The sequence below is a fragment of the Mus caroli genome, unplaced genomic scaffold (genome assembly GCF_978045245.1).
Source record: "Mus caroli unplaced genomic scaffold, Mus_caroli_1 scaffold_9, whole genome shotgun sequence".
Taxonomy (NCBI): domain Eukaryota; kingdom Metazoa; phylum Chordata; class Mammalia; order Rodentia; family Muridae; genus Mus; species Mus caroli.
The window spans coordinates 88,397,461-88,419,389 of record NW_028227264.1 but is presented as its reverse complement, the minus strand read 5'-3'; the positions used below and the strand labels follow the sequence as shown (position 1 = coordinate 88,419,389).

General features: G+C 40.9%; 1 protein-coding gene across 6 annotated transcripts in view; it reads left to right on the top strand.

The window, feature by feature from the left end:
- The window catches only part of Ano4 (anoctamin 4), a 408,979-nt gene that overhangs the window by 364,656 nt on the left and 22,394 nt on the right, over nucleotides 1-21,929 (top strand). For all 6 annotated transcript variants that reach the window (XM_029482967.2, XM_029482966.2, XM_029482964.2 and 3 more), the window contains 8 exons: nucleotides 1,155-1,237; nucleotides 3,964-4,104; nucleotides 6,318-6,482; nucleotides 14,701-14,737; nucleotides 15,690-15,801; nucleotides 16,753-16,810; nucleotides 16,928-17,025; nucleotides 19,045-19,187. In XM_029482967.2, the coding sequence (XP_029338827.1) occupies nucleotides 1,155-1,237; nucleotides 3,964-4,104; nucleotides 6,318-6,482; nucleotides 14,701-14,737; nucleotides 15,690-15,801; nucleotides 16,753-16,810; nucleotides 16,928-17,025; nucleotides 19,045-19,187 (837 nt within the window). The remainder of the gene's footprint in view (nucleotides 1-1,154; nucleotides 1,238-3,963; nucleotides 4,105-6,317; nucleotides 6,483-14,700; nucleotides 14,738-15,689; nucleotides 15,802-16,752; nucleotides 16,811-16,927; nucleotides 17,026-19,044; nucleotides 19,188-21,929) is intronic.

The window sequence follows — 21,929 nt, the reverse complement described above, 5'->3', positions numbered from 1 at the left end:
TAAATTTTAAAGAATATGATAAAAACCAAAAGGTATTACAGGTTTTGAAGGGGGTTCTCTGGGAGGAGTTGGGGTACAAAGGGAAAGAAGAATGTGATGTAAGTCTATTTACTCAAAATATGTTTTTAAATGTTAACAAATTCAGATAAATTAAAATTATGTATCTTTTCTCATCATAATGCAATACAACTTAAGTGAAAAAAAAGTGACCATTTCAGTCCAGTGTAGACAGCCCTACCCTATGAAGTGTAGTTACGTAACATGTTCCCAGCAACAAGTCTTTTGTTGTGCACCAAGAAAGTATCTCAGAGAATGGTTGGTAATCCTTGCTGCAACACCTATTCAGTAGAATAGTGGGAGTGGCAGTCGTAAATTTTGCCAGACAAAGGAGAAGTGTAACTTAGTTTTAAACGTTGCTATTATTTTGATGATGTTGATGGAAAAAGCATCCAAGAACTGTAACTACATGTTCTTCAATCACACTTTAACATCCTTATTACAAAAGGATTTGTATTGTAATTTACTTATGAGACAATATTTGTCTATATAGTATTGTCTGTCCTGGAATTCACTATGTAGACCAGAGTGGCTTCAACCTCACAGAGATTCTCCTGACTCTGCCTCCCCTCCTATGTGGTGGGATTAATGCCATGCACCACCATTCGCAGCTAAGATATTTATATTAAATGCAAATATATTCATATATATCTAAGCATGGTTAAGATATTTTGTATGCTCATCTCTGAAGAGGATTTGGGAGTAAGAAATTACTGTCCATCAAAGGTAGGCAGAGTTTGGGGTTTTCTGCTCCTGGATGCCTTTTATATTTAATAAATACCATAGCGGTAGGTAAGAAATTGATAAGAAAGTTTCCTTCATTATTTATCCCAAGGGCTCTGCCTCTGTTAAATCTATTCTGCTCTAGCCTGCAAGGCATCTTAATTTAATTCTAGGCAAAAATCTCTAATTTTCATTATACCTGACTCACGTTTAGTAATTCTCAGAATTTTTTTTTTTTTATTAAATGGTGTTGAGTTGTAAATTCTGATTTAAAGAGGGAGGATCCAAACAGCTGCCGTGATCTGCATTGCCTTCATTCCTCATTGAAAAAGATATGGCTTTCTGTTTGAAACTACCTTTGTTCTCTGTTCCAGCTACTGTTTTCCTGGAATTCTGGAAGAGACGCCGAGCAGTGATCGCTTATGACTGGGATCTGATTGACTGGGAAGAAGAGGAGGTCTGTGTCAGTCACTTACCTCAGAGTGTCACTTACCTGAGAGTATCTGATATCATTGGACATGTCTGTGTCACTCACACCACAGAATCTCATATCACAGGTCATGCCTGCATCGCTTATCTCAGAGGCCACCAAAAACTACAGCCCTTGGGTTGTCACCCTGCACTGGATGATGGAAGTCAGGTTATCCAGAGTGCATTTTCAATACCTGTCTTTAGAAGGAATTTTAAGTTATATAAGGAAGATCTGGGTGACATGCTGATGACCCTAACATCTGGGAAGTTGAGGCAGGGGTCTTCAAGTCAAGGCCAGCCTGGGTTACATAATGAAGCTTACATAATGAAGCTTTACCATGAGGAGGGAGTGAGGAAGTCCGATGTCACTTAGCAATACTCTGTCAAACCCCTGTGCTCAAGCACCATTTTGACATGCTAGTGAGTTAAAATTCCAGTTGTTCCTCTGATAGGTAGGATTCAGGAGGACAATCCTTACATACCATTCATTTTTTGTATGTTAGAAGGAGGCAGTTGTTTATCTACTATCACTGGGCACATGAAAAACCACTTCTTAGAGAATTACTATAGGAAATTTTTCTATGAGCTAGGACCCACAGTAGCCCCCAGTTATGCACAAACTCAGAATTACATCAAGGGCTAAATACTAAGGAAAAGCCATTCCAGGTAGCATTGTTGGTGGTGTGGACACATGTGGGGTCAACTGGAGACCAAGTGCCAAAGAGGGCAAGCTTAGTCCTTTGGAATCTACTTTGTTGGCACACTCCCCAACCACTTTTGGCCCCTTTACCCCTACCAGGTCAATATATTATGTGCTTTCCTAATTTGTGCCCAATTCTGATTGTCTTTTCTTGACCCATTTGTTCATGCTAAGCTTGGTTACCATATCCTTCTGTTGGACCCTACTTATTCAGGGCCTCATCCATCCTTGCCCTTATATTCTCTTAGCTCTCCTAAGTCCCAAATCGTAAGAGCCATGCTAGATTTGGGAATCATATAAACTAAAAAAAAAAAAAATACAATCTTCTTACATCTACTATTGGTATTTTTTTTCCTAGAGAGACACGTGTGTGTTTCTTTAGCATGAGGCTTTTTAGAAACATCTGTTATGAAAATGTTGGCCCCCATGATTGGCTTTACAAGGAAGGTCATTTTGATGGTTTTTTTTTTTTCTATTCCCACGAAAGTCCCTGGCTCATTTAATTTTTGCCTTTGGTTTTGTGTTTGTTTTGGGCTTGATTTGGTTTGGTTTGGGGTGTGTGTGTGTGTGTGTGTGTGTGTGTGTGTGTGCTTATATCTATTTAAGATGTACAACAAGGAATTTTCATACATGACATTAGAATATTTCAGTAATTCTTATTAATCTGAAAGACATTAACTCTTACATCTTATAAACATTCTTCAAAGAATGATTTCCTGGGTTTGGAGGCACTGTCTAGTGTAACAATGAGTTCATGGGTAGCAGCCCTTACATCTGTATCCTGAGAAACTGAGAGTTTCCCAAGGAAACAGAAAAGCCAATATCTCTCTGTATCCTGAAATTACACTGCCTGAAATAGAGTAAAAGGAGCCAAGCATATTTGGAACTCTGTCTCCCTGCAGGGCATGGCTAGTCTCAAGCTAGGACCATTCTCCATTCTCCAGAATTCCCTTCTGTCTCCTTCGCTTTCTGTCTTCATCAGAGCACTTTGTGCACATGGACTTAATCTCCAGCCTACCCAGTTTTGCTCTTTTTCCATCCTTTTCTAGGCTCTCAAGTAGATCATGTTCTTAATTAACCAGAAGCACTCTGGTGTGTTCTCTTGCTGATTATCTTTTCCTAATCCCATAATTGCCTTTTAGTTGCCAAGTAGTCACCCTGGGATAAGGCTCAGTGAAACAAAACAAAAACCTCAGCTTGGCTTGAGATTGAGGGAGCCTATACACAGCCACATTTGGAAGTAATTTAGACAATGCATTTAGTATCTATTGGTTAAGGTTGAACACCCCTCATAAGGGTGCATTAAAATATAAATTCACTGTGGATTTTAGTTATCTAAACCTATGTACACAAAAATTAAAACTAGGGCTACAGAGATAGCTCAGGAGTGTAGAGCACTGAGTGCTCTGCCAGATGGCTCAGGTTCGATTCCCAGCATCCACATCGCAGTTGACAGCTGTCTGTAATTCCAGTTCCAGGGGATCTGACACCTTCACACAGACATACGTGCAGGCAGTACACCGATGCAAATAAAATAAAAATGAACAAATCATTTAAAAACTATTTTAGGTTTAAAAAAGAAAGCTAAGAATGATACAGTCTGTAAATCATAAAATAAATTTTGAGCATTTGTCTATTCAGAAGACTTCTTTGCTCAACTGTCCATGTCCTTTCCTAGTAATAAACATGACAATTTCTTAGCTGTTCTAAAACACTAGGTATAGGACATGTGGTTAGTTTGAAATAGCACTGCTTCTGCAGGCAGAGTTTTGTATAGTAACAGAACACTGTAACTGTTACTTGCATCAATTTTGATAATGAATGTTGATCACCATCTTAATGGCTATTCTTCAAGCAATCAATCTCCAAATGTTTAAGCCTGTGTCTCCAAGCCTACTTTATTAACTGGCTGATTGTTGTGGCAGCTATGGGCTACATTTTATGATGGGAAAAGAAGAATTGTTCTTATTGTACATCTCCAGCACATAAGGATGTGTCTGCTTGTCTTTCAGGAAGAAATACGACCCCAGTTTGAAGCCAAGTATTCCAAGAAAGAGCGGATGAATCCCATTTCGGGAAAGCCAGAACCTTATCAAGCATTTACTGATAAATGCAGCAGACTTATCGTTTCTGCATCAGGAATATTCTTCATGGTTTGAAACTTTTCTTTAAAATCTCTTTAGTCTTATAAGGTACAAACCCTTATTGCTGCAACAGTAATCATGCCACCAGGTTACTTGCACGGTTATTAAAGCACTTTCGAACAGTACACTATTTAATCCTCATTACTGCATTTGCTGGTCAGAAACGGTATTACTGTTGCCATGTAATAACATGTAATAACAGCTTAACATCAGCTAAGATTCCAAAAGGTTAAAGGATCGCCCAGGATCTGCTCATAAGTCTACTCATACCTCTTGATTCATTCACTGTACTCTATTGAAAGGAACAAAAACTTGAGACAGCATAGGGCAAAGCTTCCACAAACCAGAGCAATCCACTCCTTTTTAGCCGGTGAGATATGGAATTGACAGGAGAAGCAGATAGCAGAAAGACTCAAGGCCACAGCCTTCTTCAGGTGCCACCTGTAAGCAACTGTGCCATGCTTTGCCTTCTACATACATATTTGTATTTCCTGGCTTATCTCTCAGATAAGATCTAGATATATAGATTAGGTTTTCCTGTTCTATAAACACAGACCCTGCAGATAGGAGGTTGAGGCTGTAGTGAAGTCATGCTATTGGCTAGTAGTATCGCCATGCCCTGTCTTTTGACACTAATCCACTAGGTTACTCTAGTGTGGAATTTCTATCAGGTATGACCTTGAGTGTAGACTTTGTCTGTCTACCTATCAATAGCTCTAGGATTAAAATATTTGTTTAACCATTCTTATGTTACTGTCATCCTGTCAGCCTCAGTCTTAGCTGAGGCTCCTACTCCAGCTTTTTTGTATAATTCACACCAGAAGTTAGTAGAAAACCAAGTTTATACAAAAGCAAACTGTAAGGAAAGGAATCTATAGATCAATAGAGAATCTATAGATCAGTTACGGTGGGAACTGGATTTGAAATTCAGCTTTAAATAATTAAATGGGCCACAGTGTCTATCAGGAATCAACAGAATGAAAGCTCAAAAACTGGGGTATCATATTGTATTCTTTATAGAGATGTAGACAGAGACCATAAACTATTCCCAAGTGCCATGAATCTTCAACGAGAGATGCTTCAGTCTTAGTATGCATCTAATAGTAAGGTATTGCATGTCTACTATGTAGTTAATTTATTCAACAACACATGGCAGGAGTATACAGATACTGTCCCTGCTTCTGGGCTTCACTTTTTAATGGAGGAAACTGATGGCAATGAACCAGATTGTTAGAAATGATAAGTAGCCTCCTGAAAGAGGATGTACCTATTTAGTGCATGCACCATACTCTAGCAGCAACATCAATGGGTTAGTGCTCTGGAAACGTTCAGTTCTCAGTAGTTCTTAGAGGGCTGAGAAGTAAAGAGGGATTGGGAGGTGTTCACTGGGCTGTGTGCAGGTGTGTGTAGGGAGGGGTGTGTGTGTGTGTGTGTGTGTGTGTGTGTGTGTGTGTGTGCACTCATGTACACGTTGGGCAGAAGGTGAGTTTGTGGGTGTAATAGACAAAGGAAATCATCTTGAAGATTGAGAATGCTTAACTCATTTGAAGCAAGAAGAGTTGTGGGTTGACATGATACCTCAGCAGATAAAGGGCTTGTCAAGCTTAACAACCTGAGTTTGATACCTGAACACCCCCCCCCAGGTGGAAGGGGAGAACTGACCTTTAAGTTGTTCTCTGACCTGCATACATATACCATGACATTCATGCCCATGAGTGCACACACATAGACACACACACACACAGATCCCCCAAATAATGAATAAGTAAATAAACAAATATTTTTTACAAGAAATGAAACACCCAAGGTCCCCAGAGAGTAGAGAGAATGGTGCCTTGTGGGTCTCTAAGGAGTCTTGCAGCACACAAGGGGGTCTTTATTTATGTCCTAGAATAAGAATAGGAAACAAACTGCTGTAATCAGGAGCATGACAAGGCTTCTATAATTAATATGTGTTGGTCTTATCACTCAATCATTCTGCCTTAACAAGTGTTACACCCTCCCTTGGGCACGTCTTCAGCTTTCACGCAATGTGGTTTTCTTCTCTTTGGTCAGAAAACCCAGACAGAGAAAGTACTCCCCAGGATGGAAAGTGCACTCTTGTGGGGGCAGTCTGGAAGCAGCAGCAGCACCTCTGGATTTTCTCACTTTATCAGAACGAAAATCTGCTTCCTGAAACCTGGCCTCAAGGCCTTACTGGGTTTGTTCCACCTTCCTTCCAGATCTGCGTGGTGATCGCTGCTGTGTTCGGGATCGTCATTTACAGGGTGGTGACTGTGAGCACGTTCGCTGCCTTTAAGTGGGCATTAATCAGGAATAACTCTCAGGTTGCAACCACAGGGACTGCAGTATGCATCAACTTTTGTATCATTATGCTGCTGAATGTGGTAAGTGAGAGACAAGCCAAATGGGGGACCTCGTGGGCTGCTGGGATGCTTTTCTTCTGTTCCTAAAGAGACAGCCAAGGCAGATGATCTGTGATGAAGCACTGGTAGCCTGACATGTAGGTCTCAGTATGTAAAAGACTTGACTCAAATCTAGGCTCCAGGACTCTCTGCACAAGGCAGGGACATTCCTGGACCTTGTTTAGTCCATAAGAAAACACTGATTTTCCCATTGGTGACATTTAAGACTGTGTTTAGAAAATCCAGCCCAGAAGCTGTAATGTAGCTCAGCAGAGTCAGCTCCCACCCTTCTTCATTCAGAATAAGGGAGAGCAGAGCGTACCCAAATCATCCTTATAGCCACATCCAAAGAGCCACATAAGGAAAAGGTCAAAGTGATATATACTGCTCATGTTGAGTTCAGACTTCTTGCCACTACATATTTCAAGCCAGGTCTCTCCTCTGAACCTTGGATTTACATATGAAACTGCCTACTAGGCAATCTCCAATGCTTTCATTTTAATGCTTTTATTATTTATTTATGTGTGTACACACACATACATGCACATGCAGGATACAGTGTGTACGTGGCAATCAGTGAGCCACTTTGAAGAGATGGTTATTTTCTTCCATCATGTGAGAACCAGGGATGTATCAAAGATAAATTAGGCTTAGATACACGTGCCTTTACCTACTGAGCCAATCTGTAAGGCCCTGCCATCTCCATTCTTCTTTCAAATACAGCTCCCCATCTTACCTTCAAGATCAGTTCCTCCTATAGCCTCCCTCTTAGATATTCAAACTAAAAGAAAGCTAGCATTGTCCTTCATACATCTATCTCCCACACCATCCACATGTAGGTATGGTGTGACGCATCTGTAGGTTTGGTGTCACGCATCTGTAGTTTCAGCACTGACATGACTGAGACATGAGGGTCAAAGTTCAAAGGCAGAATGTAACCACTTTTCACACATCCCCGGAGCCAAGCCTCCAGCACCTCTTACCTGGGTTATCTCTGTGGCTTTATAACTGGTCTCCCAGCCTCTAGGTCACCTGACTTCAATCTTGGCTCAATGCTGAAACCACATGGAACATGTCTCACACAGGTCAGTCATGTAGCTCCTCCGAAGGTTTATGGGTCCATGGCTTTCCTCTTGCTCAAAGTAAAAATTCATGCATTCATCTTTCTGTTAGCTCTCTCCAGAACACCCCTCTCCCTTCCCTTCCCTTCCCCTCCCCAGGGTCTGCATACCACACTCTCCCACCTTCTCCTGCTCTTTGTTCAAATATTACCTCTTTTACAAAGGCTTCCCATCACTGGGTTTCAGAGTGCACCTTGCTCCTGCCCTCTGATGATCCCCTGCGTCCATGCCTGCTTTATTTTTTCTCTGTACCTTTCCTTTCTCAGCCTCCATTATACTCCTGACTTCATTTACTATCTTCCCCACAGTCCGTAGGTCCATAAAAGCATGGCCCTTTCTCTCTTGGGCTTAATTTTACTGTAGCTATCTATGCCCTCGTGTCGGGAGCAGCACATGACACGTTGCTGGCATTCAGTAAATTATTGTCATTTGTACAACAGAAAAATAATAGCTAACAAGGGTAGGCTTTGAGGTCAGAGGGACATAAAAATACTGACCTTAGAGGTTTGTAGTAGGAAATAATTGAGGTAACGTATGTGCTGAGCAGTGTCAGGCATGAATTAGATGTCCAAGGCATTGTTCTGCTCATGCTCATGCAAATGGTATCTTCAATGTGACTTATCATGTTGAAATGCTAACATCTTTAGAAGCGGACTAAGACTTTTTAAAGACCAAGGAACAGAATCCTGCTATACGCACAGGGATACATTTTAGATGGTCATGAACAAAACAGATCCAGCAGGTGGTATTTATATGTATTTGTGTATTCACATGCATGCACATATATGTATATGTGTATGTATATGTGTATATGTATGTGTATATTAAAACAATAATAAAGAGAAAGAGGCTTTTAACTTAAGAATGGGAAGCTTTGGAGGAGTTCAAGGAAGAGTATCAGGAGGGGCTGCATGGTGGAAAGGAGAGGAGAAAAATGGTATGATTCTGTTTCAATTAAAAACATATATTTTTAAAATGAAATACAACCTAGTAAAGGGAGAAGTCTGAAAAAAATCAAGGTTCTATAACCAATAAATCCTGTGTAATTCCCAAGAGAATTGAATCTACTCAATAATAAACAACTTCACCTATGATCACTACGTGAACTTGGAATCACTGAGCTAATGAAATACAGATTACTCATTGCTCAAAATTTTAAAAACATAGGGACTTCTTAATTTAGAAAATGATGTTTCAAAATCAGAAATGGTTTTAAAAAATCAGCAATTGCTATTTGTGTTGATGTGATGATTTCATGGGCATTTCATCACATGGAAACTGAAAATAGATTGTGTGGCATGCCTTGCTGCCCTCATGCCCTCCAGTTCAGAAGGAGGGTGATTCATAGGAACTTTTTTTTTAGTTTACACATTATTATTATCATCATCATCATCATCATCATTGTTATTACTATATTTTATACTCCAGATTTTATTCCCCTCTTGGTTCATCCTCCACCTATTCCACATCCTATACCTCTTCCCTGCCCCCCTGTCTCCATGAGGATATCCCCACCCCCACCCAACCAGACCTCTAAACTCCCTGGGGCCTCCAGTGTCTTGAGGGTCAGATGCATCTTCTCTGACTGAACCCAGACCCAGCAGTCCTCTGCTGTATATATGTTGGGGGGCTCATATCAGCTGGTGTATGCTGCCTGGTTGGTGATCCAGTGTCTGAGAGATCTCAGGGGTTCAGGTTACTTGACACTGCTGGTCCTCCTGCAAGGTTGCCCTCCTCAGCTTCTTCCAGCTTTTCCCAAATTCAACCACAGGGAACAGCAGCTTCTGTACATTGGTTGGGTACAAATACCCACACCTGACTCTTTCAGCTCCTTGTTGGGTCTTTCAGAGGGCAGTCATGACAGGTCCCTTTTTGTGAGCACTCCATACAGTAGGGCCACTTTGGGCCAGTGGGGAGGGGGAGGGGAGGAGAGGAGAGGAGAGGAGAGGGGAGGGGAGGGGAGGGGAGGGGAGGGGAGGGGAGGGGAAGGGAGGGGAAGGGAGGGGAAGGGAGGGGAAGGGAGGGGAAGGGAGGAGAGGGAGAGGAGAGAAAAGGGAGAGGGGGAGGGGGAGGGGAGGGGGAGGGAGAGGGAGAGAGGGAGAGAGGGAGAGAGGGAGAGAGGGAGAGAGGGAGAGAGGGAGAGAGGGAGAGAGGGAGAGAAAGAAAGAACAGAATACCCAAGATACAGTCTACAGAACTCAAAAAGGTCTAACCACAAGGGGAGAGAGAGGAAGGGAAGGACCTGGGAGGAAAAGGAGACAGGGTCAGGGGAGAGGAGAACATGATCTGGTATTGGGTGAGGGAAAAGGACTGAAGCCCTAAGGGCCAGCAGAAAGAATGGAAACAGGCAACCTTGTGAGGTAGGAGGTTGGGGGACCCTCCAGAATGTACCAGAGACCTGGGAGGTGAGAAACTCTCAGGATTCAAAGGAAGGGACCCTAGTTGAAATGCCCTACAGCAGATTCATAGTAACTTAACCAAACATCAGAGCTTTGAAAGTTTCTGAGTCTCTGTGGGATACAATGAATGCATGCTTACTGTATTCTTAACCAATGTCTTTTTCATTTCAATGTTTATCAAAAATATTTAATTTAGTTGGGGGATACGGCTCAGTTGTCTGAGTGTTTGCCTAACGTGCACAAAGCCCTGGAACTGCACACCTTGGATGCAATGGCACCAAGCTGTAAGCCCAGCACTTGTGAGTCAGGGGCAGGATCAGGAGTTTAAGACTAAGCTCAATTACATAATGAGTTCAAAGTCAGTCTGGGCTACACAGTGTCCTATCTCAAATTATAATAATTATCATTCCTTCAGTCTAGAGATGTAACACAGTAGTGCAGTGCATATTGGACTTGCACAGGTCCCTGAGGTCTATCCCCAACACTAATGCTAATAAATAATAATCTTATTTATAGTCATCCTTAAGAAATAACAGACTACACATTGGAGCTAGAAGTACATTGTGTTTGTCCCTGTGTATGGAGCAGGGGCAATTCATGCAGCTAAAAACAAGATCCACTTCAGAAGATAGCCAAGAAAAGATGAAGTAAACTAAAGTAAAAAAGAGGTTATATGGAGCGGGCAAAATGTCTAGTTGCTGACATTACAAAACACCCACTGTGTCATGAAAGCTAAGCCATAAACCTATTGATAATTGATACGTGTCCTAACAAAATTTTATCCTAACACAAATGTCCACACACTTAAACTAAGGGGTGTTAGCCAGAGGATTCCCTCTCAGGATATATTTTTTATTTTAGGTGCCATGTGAACATTTTTGGTGTTCTGATTTCCCAATCACTTTCAAACTAAAATAGTATGAGGTTACTAAGTAAAAAACACTAGTGAGAAGAAGCAAGGACAAGCTATAGCAAGAGGAGAGAGAGAGAGAGAGAGAGAGAGAGAGAGAGAGAGAGAGAGAGAGAGAGAACATAAGAATCACCCAGGACTCTCTTGCTCAGTGGCCAGCTGCCCGTCCCTCCTCAGTCCTCTCTCCCTAGCACTGCATTTCCACTCCTGTCGTCTGCCCTGGAGCTTCGTGAATTCCATTATGAGAGTAGCCAAGTGTGTAATGTAGTTTGGAACCGATTTCATCAGAATATAAAAACATAATAATTTAAGTCCTTTGGAAGCAATCACAGCATGATGGATGGCCAGCTAATGGCTGGAACACTGCCTTGCACAGCCGAGAGCATTGCAAAACTAAATTCTATATCGACTTCTGAAAATACTCAATTTAAGATACTTTTTGTGACCCAGCAATACAGTTATTTTTTAACAGCTATCTAAATTGGTTTGGACTACTCAAATTTTTGGCCAATATGGGTTTTCAGAATAAAAAAAAAATCAACATTTGGATTTTAATTATTAACACTTTTTTATTAAATCCTTGAGGGATAGATTGTTTTTATATTATTTGAAACTCTGTGTTATTATTTTAAATAATATATTCTGATTCTGACTTTTTGCTGAATTTGTCTAATCTTAACTAAAGAAGCAAGTTTATATGTGGTGCTTATTTCCAAGATCTTGTGGTGTGTGTTTACTTTTGTGCAGTATGTGCTTTAAAATAGATTTCATACTATCTTATTAAATTCTCTGAACCTAACACTCTGATGCCTCTAGATGACTAATTAACTATGTTTACTGGTTTACATTTTATTCAGAGTCTTGAAAAATAGTTTCACAAAAACCAAAACAGAACAAGACAAAATAACAGAATGGTGGTAGCACACACCTTTAATCCCAGCACTCGGGAGGCTGGAGCTGGCAGATAACTGAGTTTGAGGCCAGCCTGGTCTACAGAGAGTTCCAGGGTAGCCAGGGCTACACAGAGTAACCCTGTATTGAAAATCCACATAGATAGATAGATAGATAGATAGATAGATAGATAGATAGATAGATAGATAGATGATAGAAGATAGATAGATGGATGGATAGATAGATAAATAAGATAGATAATAGAAGATAGATAGATAGATGATAGATAGATAGATAGACAGACAGACAGACAGACAGACAGATAGATAGATAGATAGTTAATAAATAGATAGATATACAGACAGAACAAGTAATAATAATTTCAAAGAAGAGTGAAGAGGACAGGCGCTTTTCTCTCTACCACACTGTTTCAACTCTGTTCTACTTCTCTAGTGACTAAATGGCATCTCAAAACCATGCTTGCACACAAGGTAAACCATCAAGATAGGACAGTAAAGGATAATCCTTTTCATTCATCCATATGTGAATCAGGTATTTCATCATGCTATAAAAAGCAGAAAAATAATGTTAATATAAAAATATAGTGAATCAGAAAATATTACTAAAATTATAACAAATTCACAAGCATTGATCAAACTGATATGTCCAATTAGAAGTATATATAGCTATCTTACTTTAGAAACAACCTTGAAATCTAAAAGGGTTATATCGGTTAAAAATATTAACAAGCATAACTTATAGTATCTGCCTTAAAATTGAAAAATAAAGTTATAAAGTGGATAAAGAAAAACAAAACCTATGCATAATTACCTTATTGCAGTGGATTAAGATCTCCAATTAAAAGACAGAAGCCAAATCAATAACATAATGACCCAATTATATCTTTCCTACAAGACATGGTATTAGATATTTCATCCAAAGGGGATCCAAAAAGAAGCAGAACTAGCCTTGCCCGTATTAAATAAAGTGGATGTTAGACTACAAGTAATAAAAAGTTAAGGAATTCCATTATATAATGGTAAAGGATTGAATCAAACAGGGGAAACTAATTTGTTTCAGTACGTTTGGAAACAAAATTTTCCTGCTGACCTTATCAGAATAAACCATCTATGTTTTAATTATCCCAGTGTCCCAGTAAGAAATTAGCCACTTTACATGAACCACTCACCGAAGGGTCCCTTAGTTACCAATGAGCCCCTCTCTGGAAATGTGCCTTTTCCTGATTTATAGCCATAGTCTCTTGCTTTTCTGCTCTCTTTCTCTCCTTTTCTTTCCCCTTCCCTCCCTCCCTCTCTCCCTTCCTCCTTCCTCCTTCCTTCCTCCCCCTCCCACCCCTAGTGTGTTTGTGTGTGTGTGTGTGTGTGTGTGTGTGTGTGTGTGTGTGTTCATTGATGCCACAGACCCTTCTCTTGTCTCTGTGTACTTTATTTTTTAAAAAGTTAATATGAATCATGTCTTCATGTCATGGTTATTTTTTAACTGCCAGTTTTTCCAGTGTTCATACCCAAGTGACCAGCATCATCACAAGCTCTAGAAACCTTTGCGTTAAGTGTGACAAACTTATCCATTTGAACAGGGATGTGTTATGTGAAAAAGATAAAGAATAAACTGAGAATCAAAATTATACTTTTCAGGAAGGCGTTTTACCAAATTTACTAGTCATCAGCATTTTCACAATTAAGCCATTTTAGTGATAACATGCTTCATAACACTCAAATAAGTTTTACGCGGGCACCCATTCTAATCTCTTGTTTACAGGGGTTTTGTTTTTATGGTCAAAAGAAGATGACTAAACTATACCTCATACATTCTTGCTGTAATTATACAAATCTCTTTTAACATTGGGCTCTGTTAGTCTGAAGTTTCTGTATGCAAATGTTAATCTTATGGCTTTAGTCATTATATCTTTGTATAGAAAAACTACTTGCCTTACCAGAGTAAGCAGCCATAGCTGAATGTTTGGAGTCATGTGATCTAAGTGTTTGGTTTGACTCTACGGTAAGCAAGGATCCTGGGGAAGACAATTCAAAAATTAGGAAAGACCTGAATGTCTATAAGTCCAAGCCTATCCCACCTATAAGTAAGGGTGCAGTGGTCTGAAGGAGAGGTGAGACAATACGGTCAAGTCTACAGCTTCCCAAAGAGAATGCTGACATCCAGCCTAGGGAATTTTAAACAGTATGTTTTAAGTACACTGCATAATCTTAGTTTTCTTTTTAGAGAAAGCAGGTTTTTATTCTCTCACTTTATATCCTCTCTGGAAAATCTCTGAGAGCTCTATTTTACTGAACTAACACACACACACACACACACACACACACACACACACACACACAAGCCCTCCATTCTCTCTGAGAACCATCTGTCAATCAGATAGCTAGGTGAATCAAGAATGTATTCAGCGCAATAATGGAGAGATAGAACCACATGTTCTGGGAGTCTCCCACAATGCTTGCTCAACCCAGCATGCATGGTGCTGTAATGTAGAACTTATGGAATTTCACAACAACAAGAGGACAGAGGCTCACCTTAGAAACCAACGAGAGATTCTTACATTCAGTTGCCAACTCTGGAATGTAATGAAGGATCAGCCTCACTCAGGAAACTGCTTATTAGCGGTATTGAGTCTCCTTGCCACAGAATTATTAACCCCAAGAAGCCAGATTTTTTAAAACCATAAAGGAAGCCCTTGCACCGTCCTAACTATTCCTGAAAGCATCCTGTTGCTCAGAGTGTTTCCCATTGTTTGAAACATAAAGAAAAAGTTTCACTCCCAACTTGATTGCCTGTGTTCTTTATAATTGTCGGCTTCAGAACGTCTAGAGTTCATTTGTTAAACGTATGAATTTATTTTACAGCTCTATGAAAAAGTCGCACTCCTTCTAACAAATCTGGGTAAGTGAAGGCAGCCTTCTTCTGCAGTCCAGGGATCCAAAAGGCTTTAGAGCCTCCCTTCCAGAGTGTGCTGGAGAAAGACCAGCCCCTGTGGCCCCTGCAGGCCCGCCGCCACTCTCCAGTTGGTGGCCCACACCCATGAGTTTATGGGCAACACGTTAGACTCAGTGGGCTACTTTCAATTAGAGAGAGAGAGAGAGAGAACAGAAAAACAGAAAATTAGGACAGAGAGGATGGGTGGGTCTGGGAGGGCTTAGGGAAGAAATGACGATGGATATGATCAAACTATATTAAATGCATATGTTAAATTCTCAGTTAACAAAAATAATATCTCATTTTAAAATGAAAGAAATGCCCCTTAACTGAGAATTACACATGATTCTTTCTCTCCAGCAAGACAATTTAAATGCATCTAGTAAAAAGATCTTTTTCTATCTATACTTTTCAAGCTGTCATATTCCATAAGTGTCATAAGCCACTGAAATTTAAAGTAGATGTACACATGGAAAATAGCAACACAAAAGAGCACAGGTACAAAGTATCCAGGATCACTAGCATCACAGCCGGCTCTGACTCTATGTACAGCCTACTCTATTGGCAGAAACTTGGTCAAAACAAAGAGACTGCAGAGATGGCTGAAAAGCAGGCACTTTCAGCCTGACTGTCTCTGATCCAGCCTCTCCAGATGCCCTGTAACCACAGAGCAGGCTGGACGCTCCTTTCAGAAGTACCAGTAGTTACCTGAGACCACACTGTGGTTTAGACTGATCTTTAACCTGAAGGTCTATCTCCTGCATGCTCTGTCCAGTAACATGTCAACTGTCAGCAAGCCCCAGCCTCCAGTGCCTCCTGATGATCCTCTGAGTCCTTGGGGGGGTGGGAGGGGGGGTGAAGCAGGAAGTGGGAAAGGATCGTGGCCAGCCTCTCAAACCCTACTCCCTTTTGCCCACAGAACAGCCTCGCACAGAATCCGAGTGGGAGAACAGCTTTACCTTGAAAATGTTTCTTTTTCAGTTTGTCAATCTGAACAGCTCCACTTTTTACATCGCATTCTTCCTCGGAAGGTAAGAAGTACGTTGCTCCGTGCCCCACCCCCTGCCCCAGCCCTAATGGGAATGGAACACTCAGAGCCCACTGGCCGGGGGTCCTCCCTGTTGAGTGATCAATGCAAAGTGTAGAAAGAGGAGGTCAGGCACCTCCTTTCCCTTCCCAAACTGCAAAACCTGGAAAATAGTCTCTCCTCCAAAGCGCCGGTACCTCTTCGATTGCACAGATAAAAGTTTGTGTGGGCAAAGCAATGGGTGGAAAGCTTGGAACTTCCAGCTCACTTGAGTCAAGCCTGAGGGTGCCATACCCGTGTTAGTAAGTGCCATAACGAGCTGAAAGCTGAAGTATGGCCAAGGTCCCTGACTTCACAGAAGGACATCCCAGCAGGGAAGAGGGTAGAAATGAGAAGCGAAGGCTTTCTGGATTTCTGAAACCCACCAGAGATCAAAATTTTGAAGGATTCCCTGTTTCATGGTATGATGGTGATACCCGCCCATCCTATCTGAGGGCAAGGCCATGAGGCCAGTTTGGGTGAGCAGAAGCAGAGGCCTCTCTTTTGTTGTTTAGCTACTTCAGCAGCAAGAAACTGCTGTTATAACTAATTACCATGATGCTAGCTAAACCAACACTGCTGGTATTCAAAAAGATCAAATATGGGTGAACGCAGGAGCAGAACTGCTGCTCACACAGGCTGGGGCGCTTGATGTTCAGTAGAAACATTCGAAGACCTAGGAAACAGCCAGAATGGGCTCTTGCCCTCCTCGGCAGCTAAGCAGGATGGCCTAAAGAGAAATGTTCCTTGGAGAATTCCAGAAGCTCAAGTAATGACCATTCTAGAGGGTTTCCTCGTGCCTTCAGACATGACCTTTAATGGCTCCCATCATTTACTTTAGAGGCATGCTAAGGTGAATGTAGTAGTCACTGAAAGCCTGGACTGCACAATGCTAATGCTTGCTTCTGTGTTGAAGATTTACAGGACACCCAGGTGCCTACTTGAGATTGATAAACAGGTGGAGGCTAGAAGAGGTTAGTGCTCTCCCCCTCATCCTCATTAAACAGCTTTAAGGCGACTTTGTGCAGAGTGGAAGCCAGCCACTCTTGTGTTCCTCGACTGATGGATCTCTGTGCTTGTTTGCCTCACAGTGCCACCCTAGCGGATGCCTTATTGATCTCTGCATGCAAATGGGTATTATAATGGTGCTAAAGCAGACCTGGAATAATTTCATGGAACTTGGCTACCCGTGAGTACTGTAGCTTTCAGAGGGAGGGACACTGTGTCCCGTGATGAACACTGCTGAGTGTAAGCATTATGGACTCCACAGTTAAACCAGTATGTCACATGCAGATTCAAAGGCAGTCATAAAAACAGTAAACACTGGGGCCCAGTGAGATGGCTACACAGGGAAAGACTTTTACCACCCGAACCGGGCAACATGAATTGGATCCTCTTGGAACTCACTCAAAGATTTTCAAGAAACAATTGACTCAAAGTCGCCCTCTGATCTCTATATGTGTACCATGGTACAGTACACATAGCATACACACATACACATGTAAGACAATAATAAATTTTTAATTAAAAATAATAAACATTGGCTCTTTTAGGATTAGCACAACCTATATAAATAAAAGTGACCAATCTTGCCCGGTGTGGTGGCGCACGCCTTTAATCCCAGCACTTGGAAGGCAGGGGCAGGCAGATTTCTGAGTTTGAGGCCAGCCTGGTCTACAGAGTGAGTTCCAGTACAGCCAGGGCTACACAGAGAAACCCTGTCTCAAAAAAAAAAAAAAAAGTGACCAATCTTTTTATTTAATTTTATCAATTTTTCAAGAATGTCATACAATCACTTTTAATCATTTCTCCTCCTTTTCCCAACTCCTCCTAGACCCATACTGATATCCTTACCCATACAAACAAATTCATGTGTCCTCTTTTTATTTTATTTTAAGCCTATTATGCTGCCCCAAATACTCTTGGGTGTGGAAGCATGGTTGGCCTACTAGTGGTTACCTTTAAAGAAAAGTGACTTAATATCTTTATGAGTCCTCTATGCATGTGCAGACTCTGGATGTGTGTGTGTGTGTGTGTGTGTGTGTGTGTAGCATGCTTTAATGATGTCTCTGACATTTGGGGTTCCAGTACAAGTCCTTGGCTATTTAATTATTCATAAGATCTTTATTCCCATTTCCATGAAAAAAATCAGAATCTTAATTTTAAAAAAGAAAGTACAGCAAGTTCAGACTACAGAAAAAAGAAAGTTGGAAAAGTAGATAATGTCAGAGAGTTAAAAGAGCATATTATCACTCAATGATAAGATGTTCCGGTTGATAACAATGGGCAGAATCTTCTTATTATCTCTGTAAAATAGCTGTGAGCTTTGCTATGAGAGCTCAGCCAGGCTGTTAAGTACACATCGTGACCTTTCTGTGTCTGATGGGATTCCACACCAGTTGGTTTCCAGGTCACTTCAGTGACTGGAGGAAAACATCTCTCTGGGACTCAGGGACGACCACTGAGCTGGGACTGCCTGCAACTTGCTGAATGAGGAACCCCTTCTCTTAGGGCCCTGTCAGAAGCAAGAGTACCAATTTTCTATTCTTAGATCCAATTTTTTAAAATCTCACACCAAGTGTCTAATGTTTTCTATAAGACTTTTAAAAAGTAAACATACAAATAGAAATATGGTGTCTTACTTTATGGAAGATTTGATTGAATCTAATCAAAATGTTAACCAATGAGTCAAGACACATAGCAAAACCATGGGGTAAGCAAAGTGTCTGATAGCCGCCCCTCTTTTTTCCTCATTCCACATACTTTTGTTTGACTATTTCCATTCCTGGAAAGCTGATTGTTATCTTCAGATATGCTGGTCCCTGGCATCAGACTATACTGATCATGATCACCCATGTGATAGGACTGCAAATGAGGACTAAGTTAAGCCATGTAAGCTAGACCTTCTAACCGTTGAATGTCCAAGGTGTTGCCATGGTACCAAGTAGACCCATGATGCTCTCAGGCGTCTAACCAACTGAACATGAGACCATATAGGAAATCAAATACGTTCATCAGCCATTCTGTCTACTCGCTAACAGAAATACTTCAGGGATTCAGAATTCTCTCTAGTCCCAATCTTTCTGCCTGAGTGAAGCTGGTTTTTAACTGTGGTGCCAAATGCTTACTCTCTTCTTTCTCATTACTTTCTCATTGTTCTTAGGAACAATCATGTCTAATTTTCTAAGAAACTGATCTTGTCACCCAGGTTAATTCAAAATTGGTGGACTAGAAGAAAAGTCCGACAAGAACATGGGACTGAAAGGAAAATAAATTTCCCACAGTGGGAAAAGGACTACAATCTTCAGCCGATGAATGCCTATGGACTCTTCGATGAATACCTGGAAATGAGTATGGAAAGATATCTGCTTTGCATTTTAATTATATATGCAAGCCTTTGATCTGTATCTACACTCAATTAAATGTACATCCGTTATCATCTGGCCATTCATGTAAGGGGATTCTGGTGTGAGGGCTTTCCAAAGCAACAAGTATAAAGGAAAGTGAAATTTTAAGACATTCAGAGCCAGGACTGGGGTTCTAGCTCAGTGTACAGTGCTTATCTAGTATGTATAAGCACATGAGTAAGATTCACTAGCATCTCAAATGAACAAAGTTCAGGGGATAGTCATTTCAAATCTTTCAGGATACTCTATCTTGCTGCCTGAATCACCAGAAGAGCTGAACTCATAGCCTACAGTAGAGATATTTCTTAGCATATTCTAGCTTGCTCTCTCTGTCTCTGTCTCTCTCTGTCTTTCTGCCTCTCTGTCTCTGTCACTCTGTCTCTGTCAGTCTGTCTGTCTGTCTGTCTGTCTGTCTGTCTGTCTCTCTCTCTCTCTCTCTCTCTCTCACACACACACACACACACACACACACACAAATTAACCCTACTCATGGAGTCTCTATCCTGTAGCCCAAAGACCTCCTCGTATGCCCCATGTCTGTACTCTGTCTCATTAAGGAACTCAATCCACTGGGGGAAAAATGCTGGAAAATAACATGCATCAAAAAAAAGATAGAAAAATCATCACTCAGAGTGATTGACTCCCATATCCAGCAGACATCTGTTAAGCTTTACTCAATGCCAAGGAAACACTACACTTGGCACCAGACACACAAAGGGAATATGACACAGTGCTCAGTTCTGAAGGGTACATAGACTAATGGGGAAGAGCCAGAGACAGGAAGTGTAAGCACAGGAAGTATCACAGTTGCCATGCCATGAATCATGGGAAGTACATCAGGGCAGCCATTTTTGTTATGGGAGGGAAGTGATAGAAAGTGAGAAATGCTTGACTTGGGCTGGGCTACACTTAGTTAAGGAATCCGACTTCTTTAAAATCAAACCCAAGTTAGTCTCAGCATCTATCCTGTGAGGAAATAATAATAATGATGCTCTCCTGTGTGTGTGTGTGTGTGTGTGTGTGTGTAAGTGTGTGTAAGTGTGTGTAAGTATGTGTGTGTGTGTGTGTGTATGTGTGTGTGTGTGCAATTCTCTTCTTTTGAAAATCTCCTGTTTAAGCTCTCCAATGTAGAGGTGAAATGAGAGTCAAGATGGGCAAGATGAACTACTTCTGAAGGAAGCAATCCTGGCTGGGAGAATTTGAAAATTAAAGGAGCAATAGAATTGATGCTTAATGTTTCTTAGATTGCTTCTGTCCTAAGTATCTATTGATGTTTTCAGAGATTCAATTAGACCACGGCAGAATGATATAACTTGGAGAAAAACCTCAACGTGGGCATTAATAATAAAACTTAATAAAGGCAATTCATTAAGAGAAATCACCATTTTAAGTCTCTTAATGGACTCTCCCCCATAAAGAAGAAAATGAATAAGAATACCCCCCTTAAGAAACATTTTTGTAGGTAGGATGCCGCAGCTCCTATGGTATCGCTGCAGCTTGGAACGGCGTGAGGCATATCACAGACAGACAGGAAATCTACCTGCTTCCTTTTGGTTTGGTTTTGATTTTTCCTAATCGCCTCCTGGATTTATTATGTTATTAAATACTATGACTTACTGAATTGCAATATAAAGTGATTTTGAGAAGTGGGTAAATCTCAAGCATACAGATGGGGTCTTCACAGACTTAGACATAAGAGCAGTGTAAGCGAGAGGCTGGCAAACTGTTCTCCCCAGGCCAAACTCAGCCCAATAATTTTTATAAGTGATGTGTTCTATTACCATCCCACACCCCGTCCCTTAGGCACAAATAATCCTGTTCTAAGGACAGGTGAAGAGGGCATGCCACTTTAGATCGCCACATACTCACTGAATCTTACTAAATTGTTAGGCTTTTTGAAAATTACTCTAGTTGGTATACAGTAACATCTCAACATGGTTTCAATATGAAAGTTTCTGGCAACTAATGACACTAAACAAAGATTCTTATATTCTTAGATTCATATATTCTCTTTAGATTTCTACCTGACACACGTCTTAGGAGTAGGAGGCATATCTTTTTCTTAGTGATTTGTAGCATATACTTACATACTATAGACATGAGCCATGTATTAGTTGATTTTCTTATTGTGACAAATGTGACAAATTGTCACAGAACAACTTGGTGAAAGGAAGGTTTGTTTTAGTTCCTGGTGTGAGGAGCACAGTCCATCATGCCATATAAGATACAGTAGCAGAAAGCTCCATGGATGCAGAAGTTTATAGCAGCTTACATCTCATCTAAATAGGAAACAGGGTGAGCTGGACACAGAGTCATATTCTAAATATTAGCCATAGCCCCCATTGGCCCACTTCATCCAATTAGACCCTACTGCCTAAGGCAGTGGTTCTCAACCTGTGGGTCACAACCCCTTTGAGGTCTCACATCAGGTAGATACCCAGCATATCAGATATTCACAATACATTACAGCAGCAAATTACAATTATGAAGTAGCAACAAAATAGTTTTTATGGTTTGGGGTCACCACAACATGAGGGACTGTCTTAAAGAGTCATAGCATTAGGAATATTAAGAACCAAAATAATACCAGCTATAGACCACATATTCAAACATAGATATGTGGATACATCTCATATCGAGACCATCACATGCCAGATAAAGTTGTTGCAAGTCAAACGACTTTCCT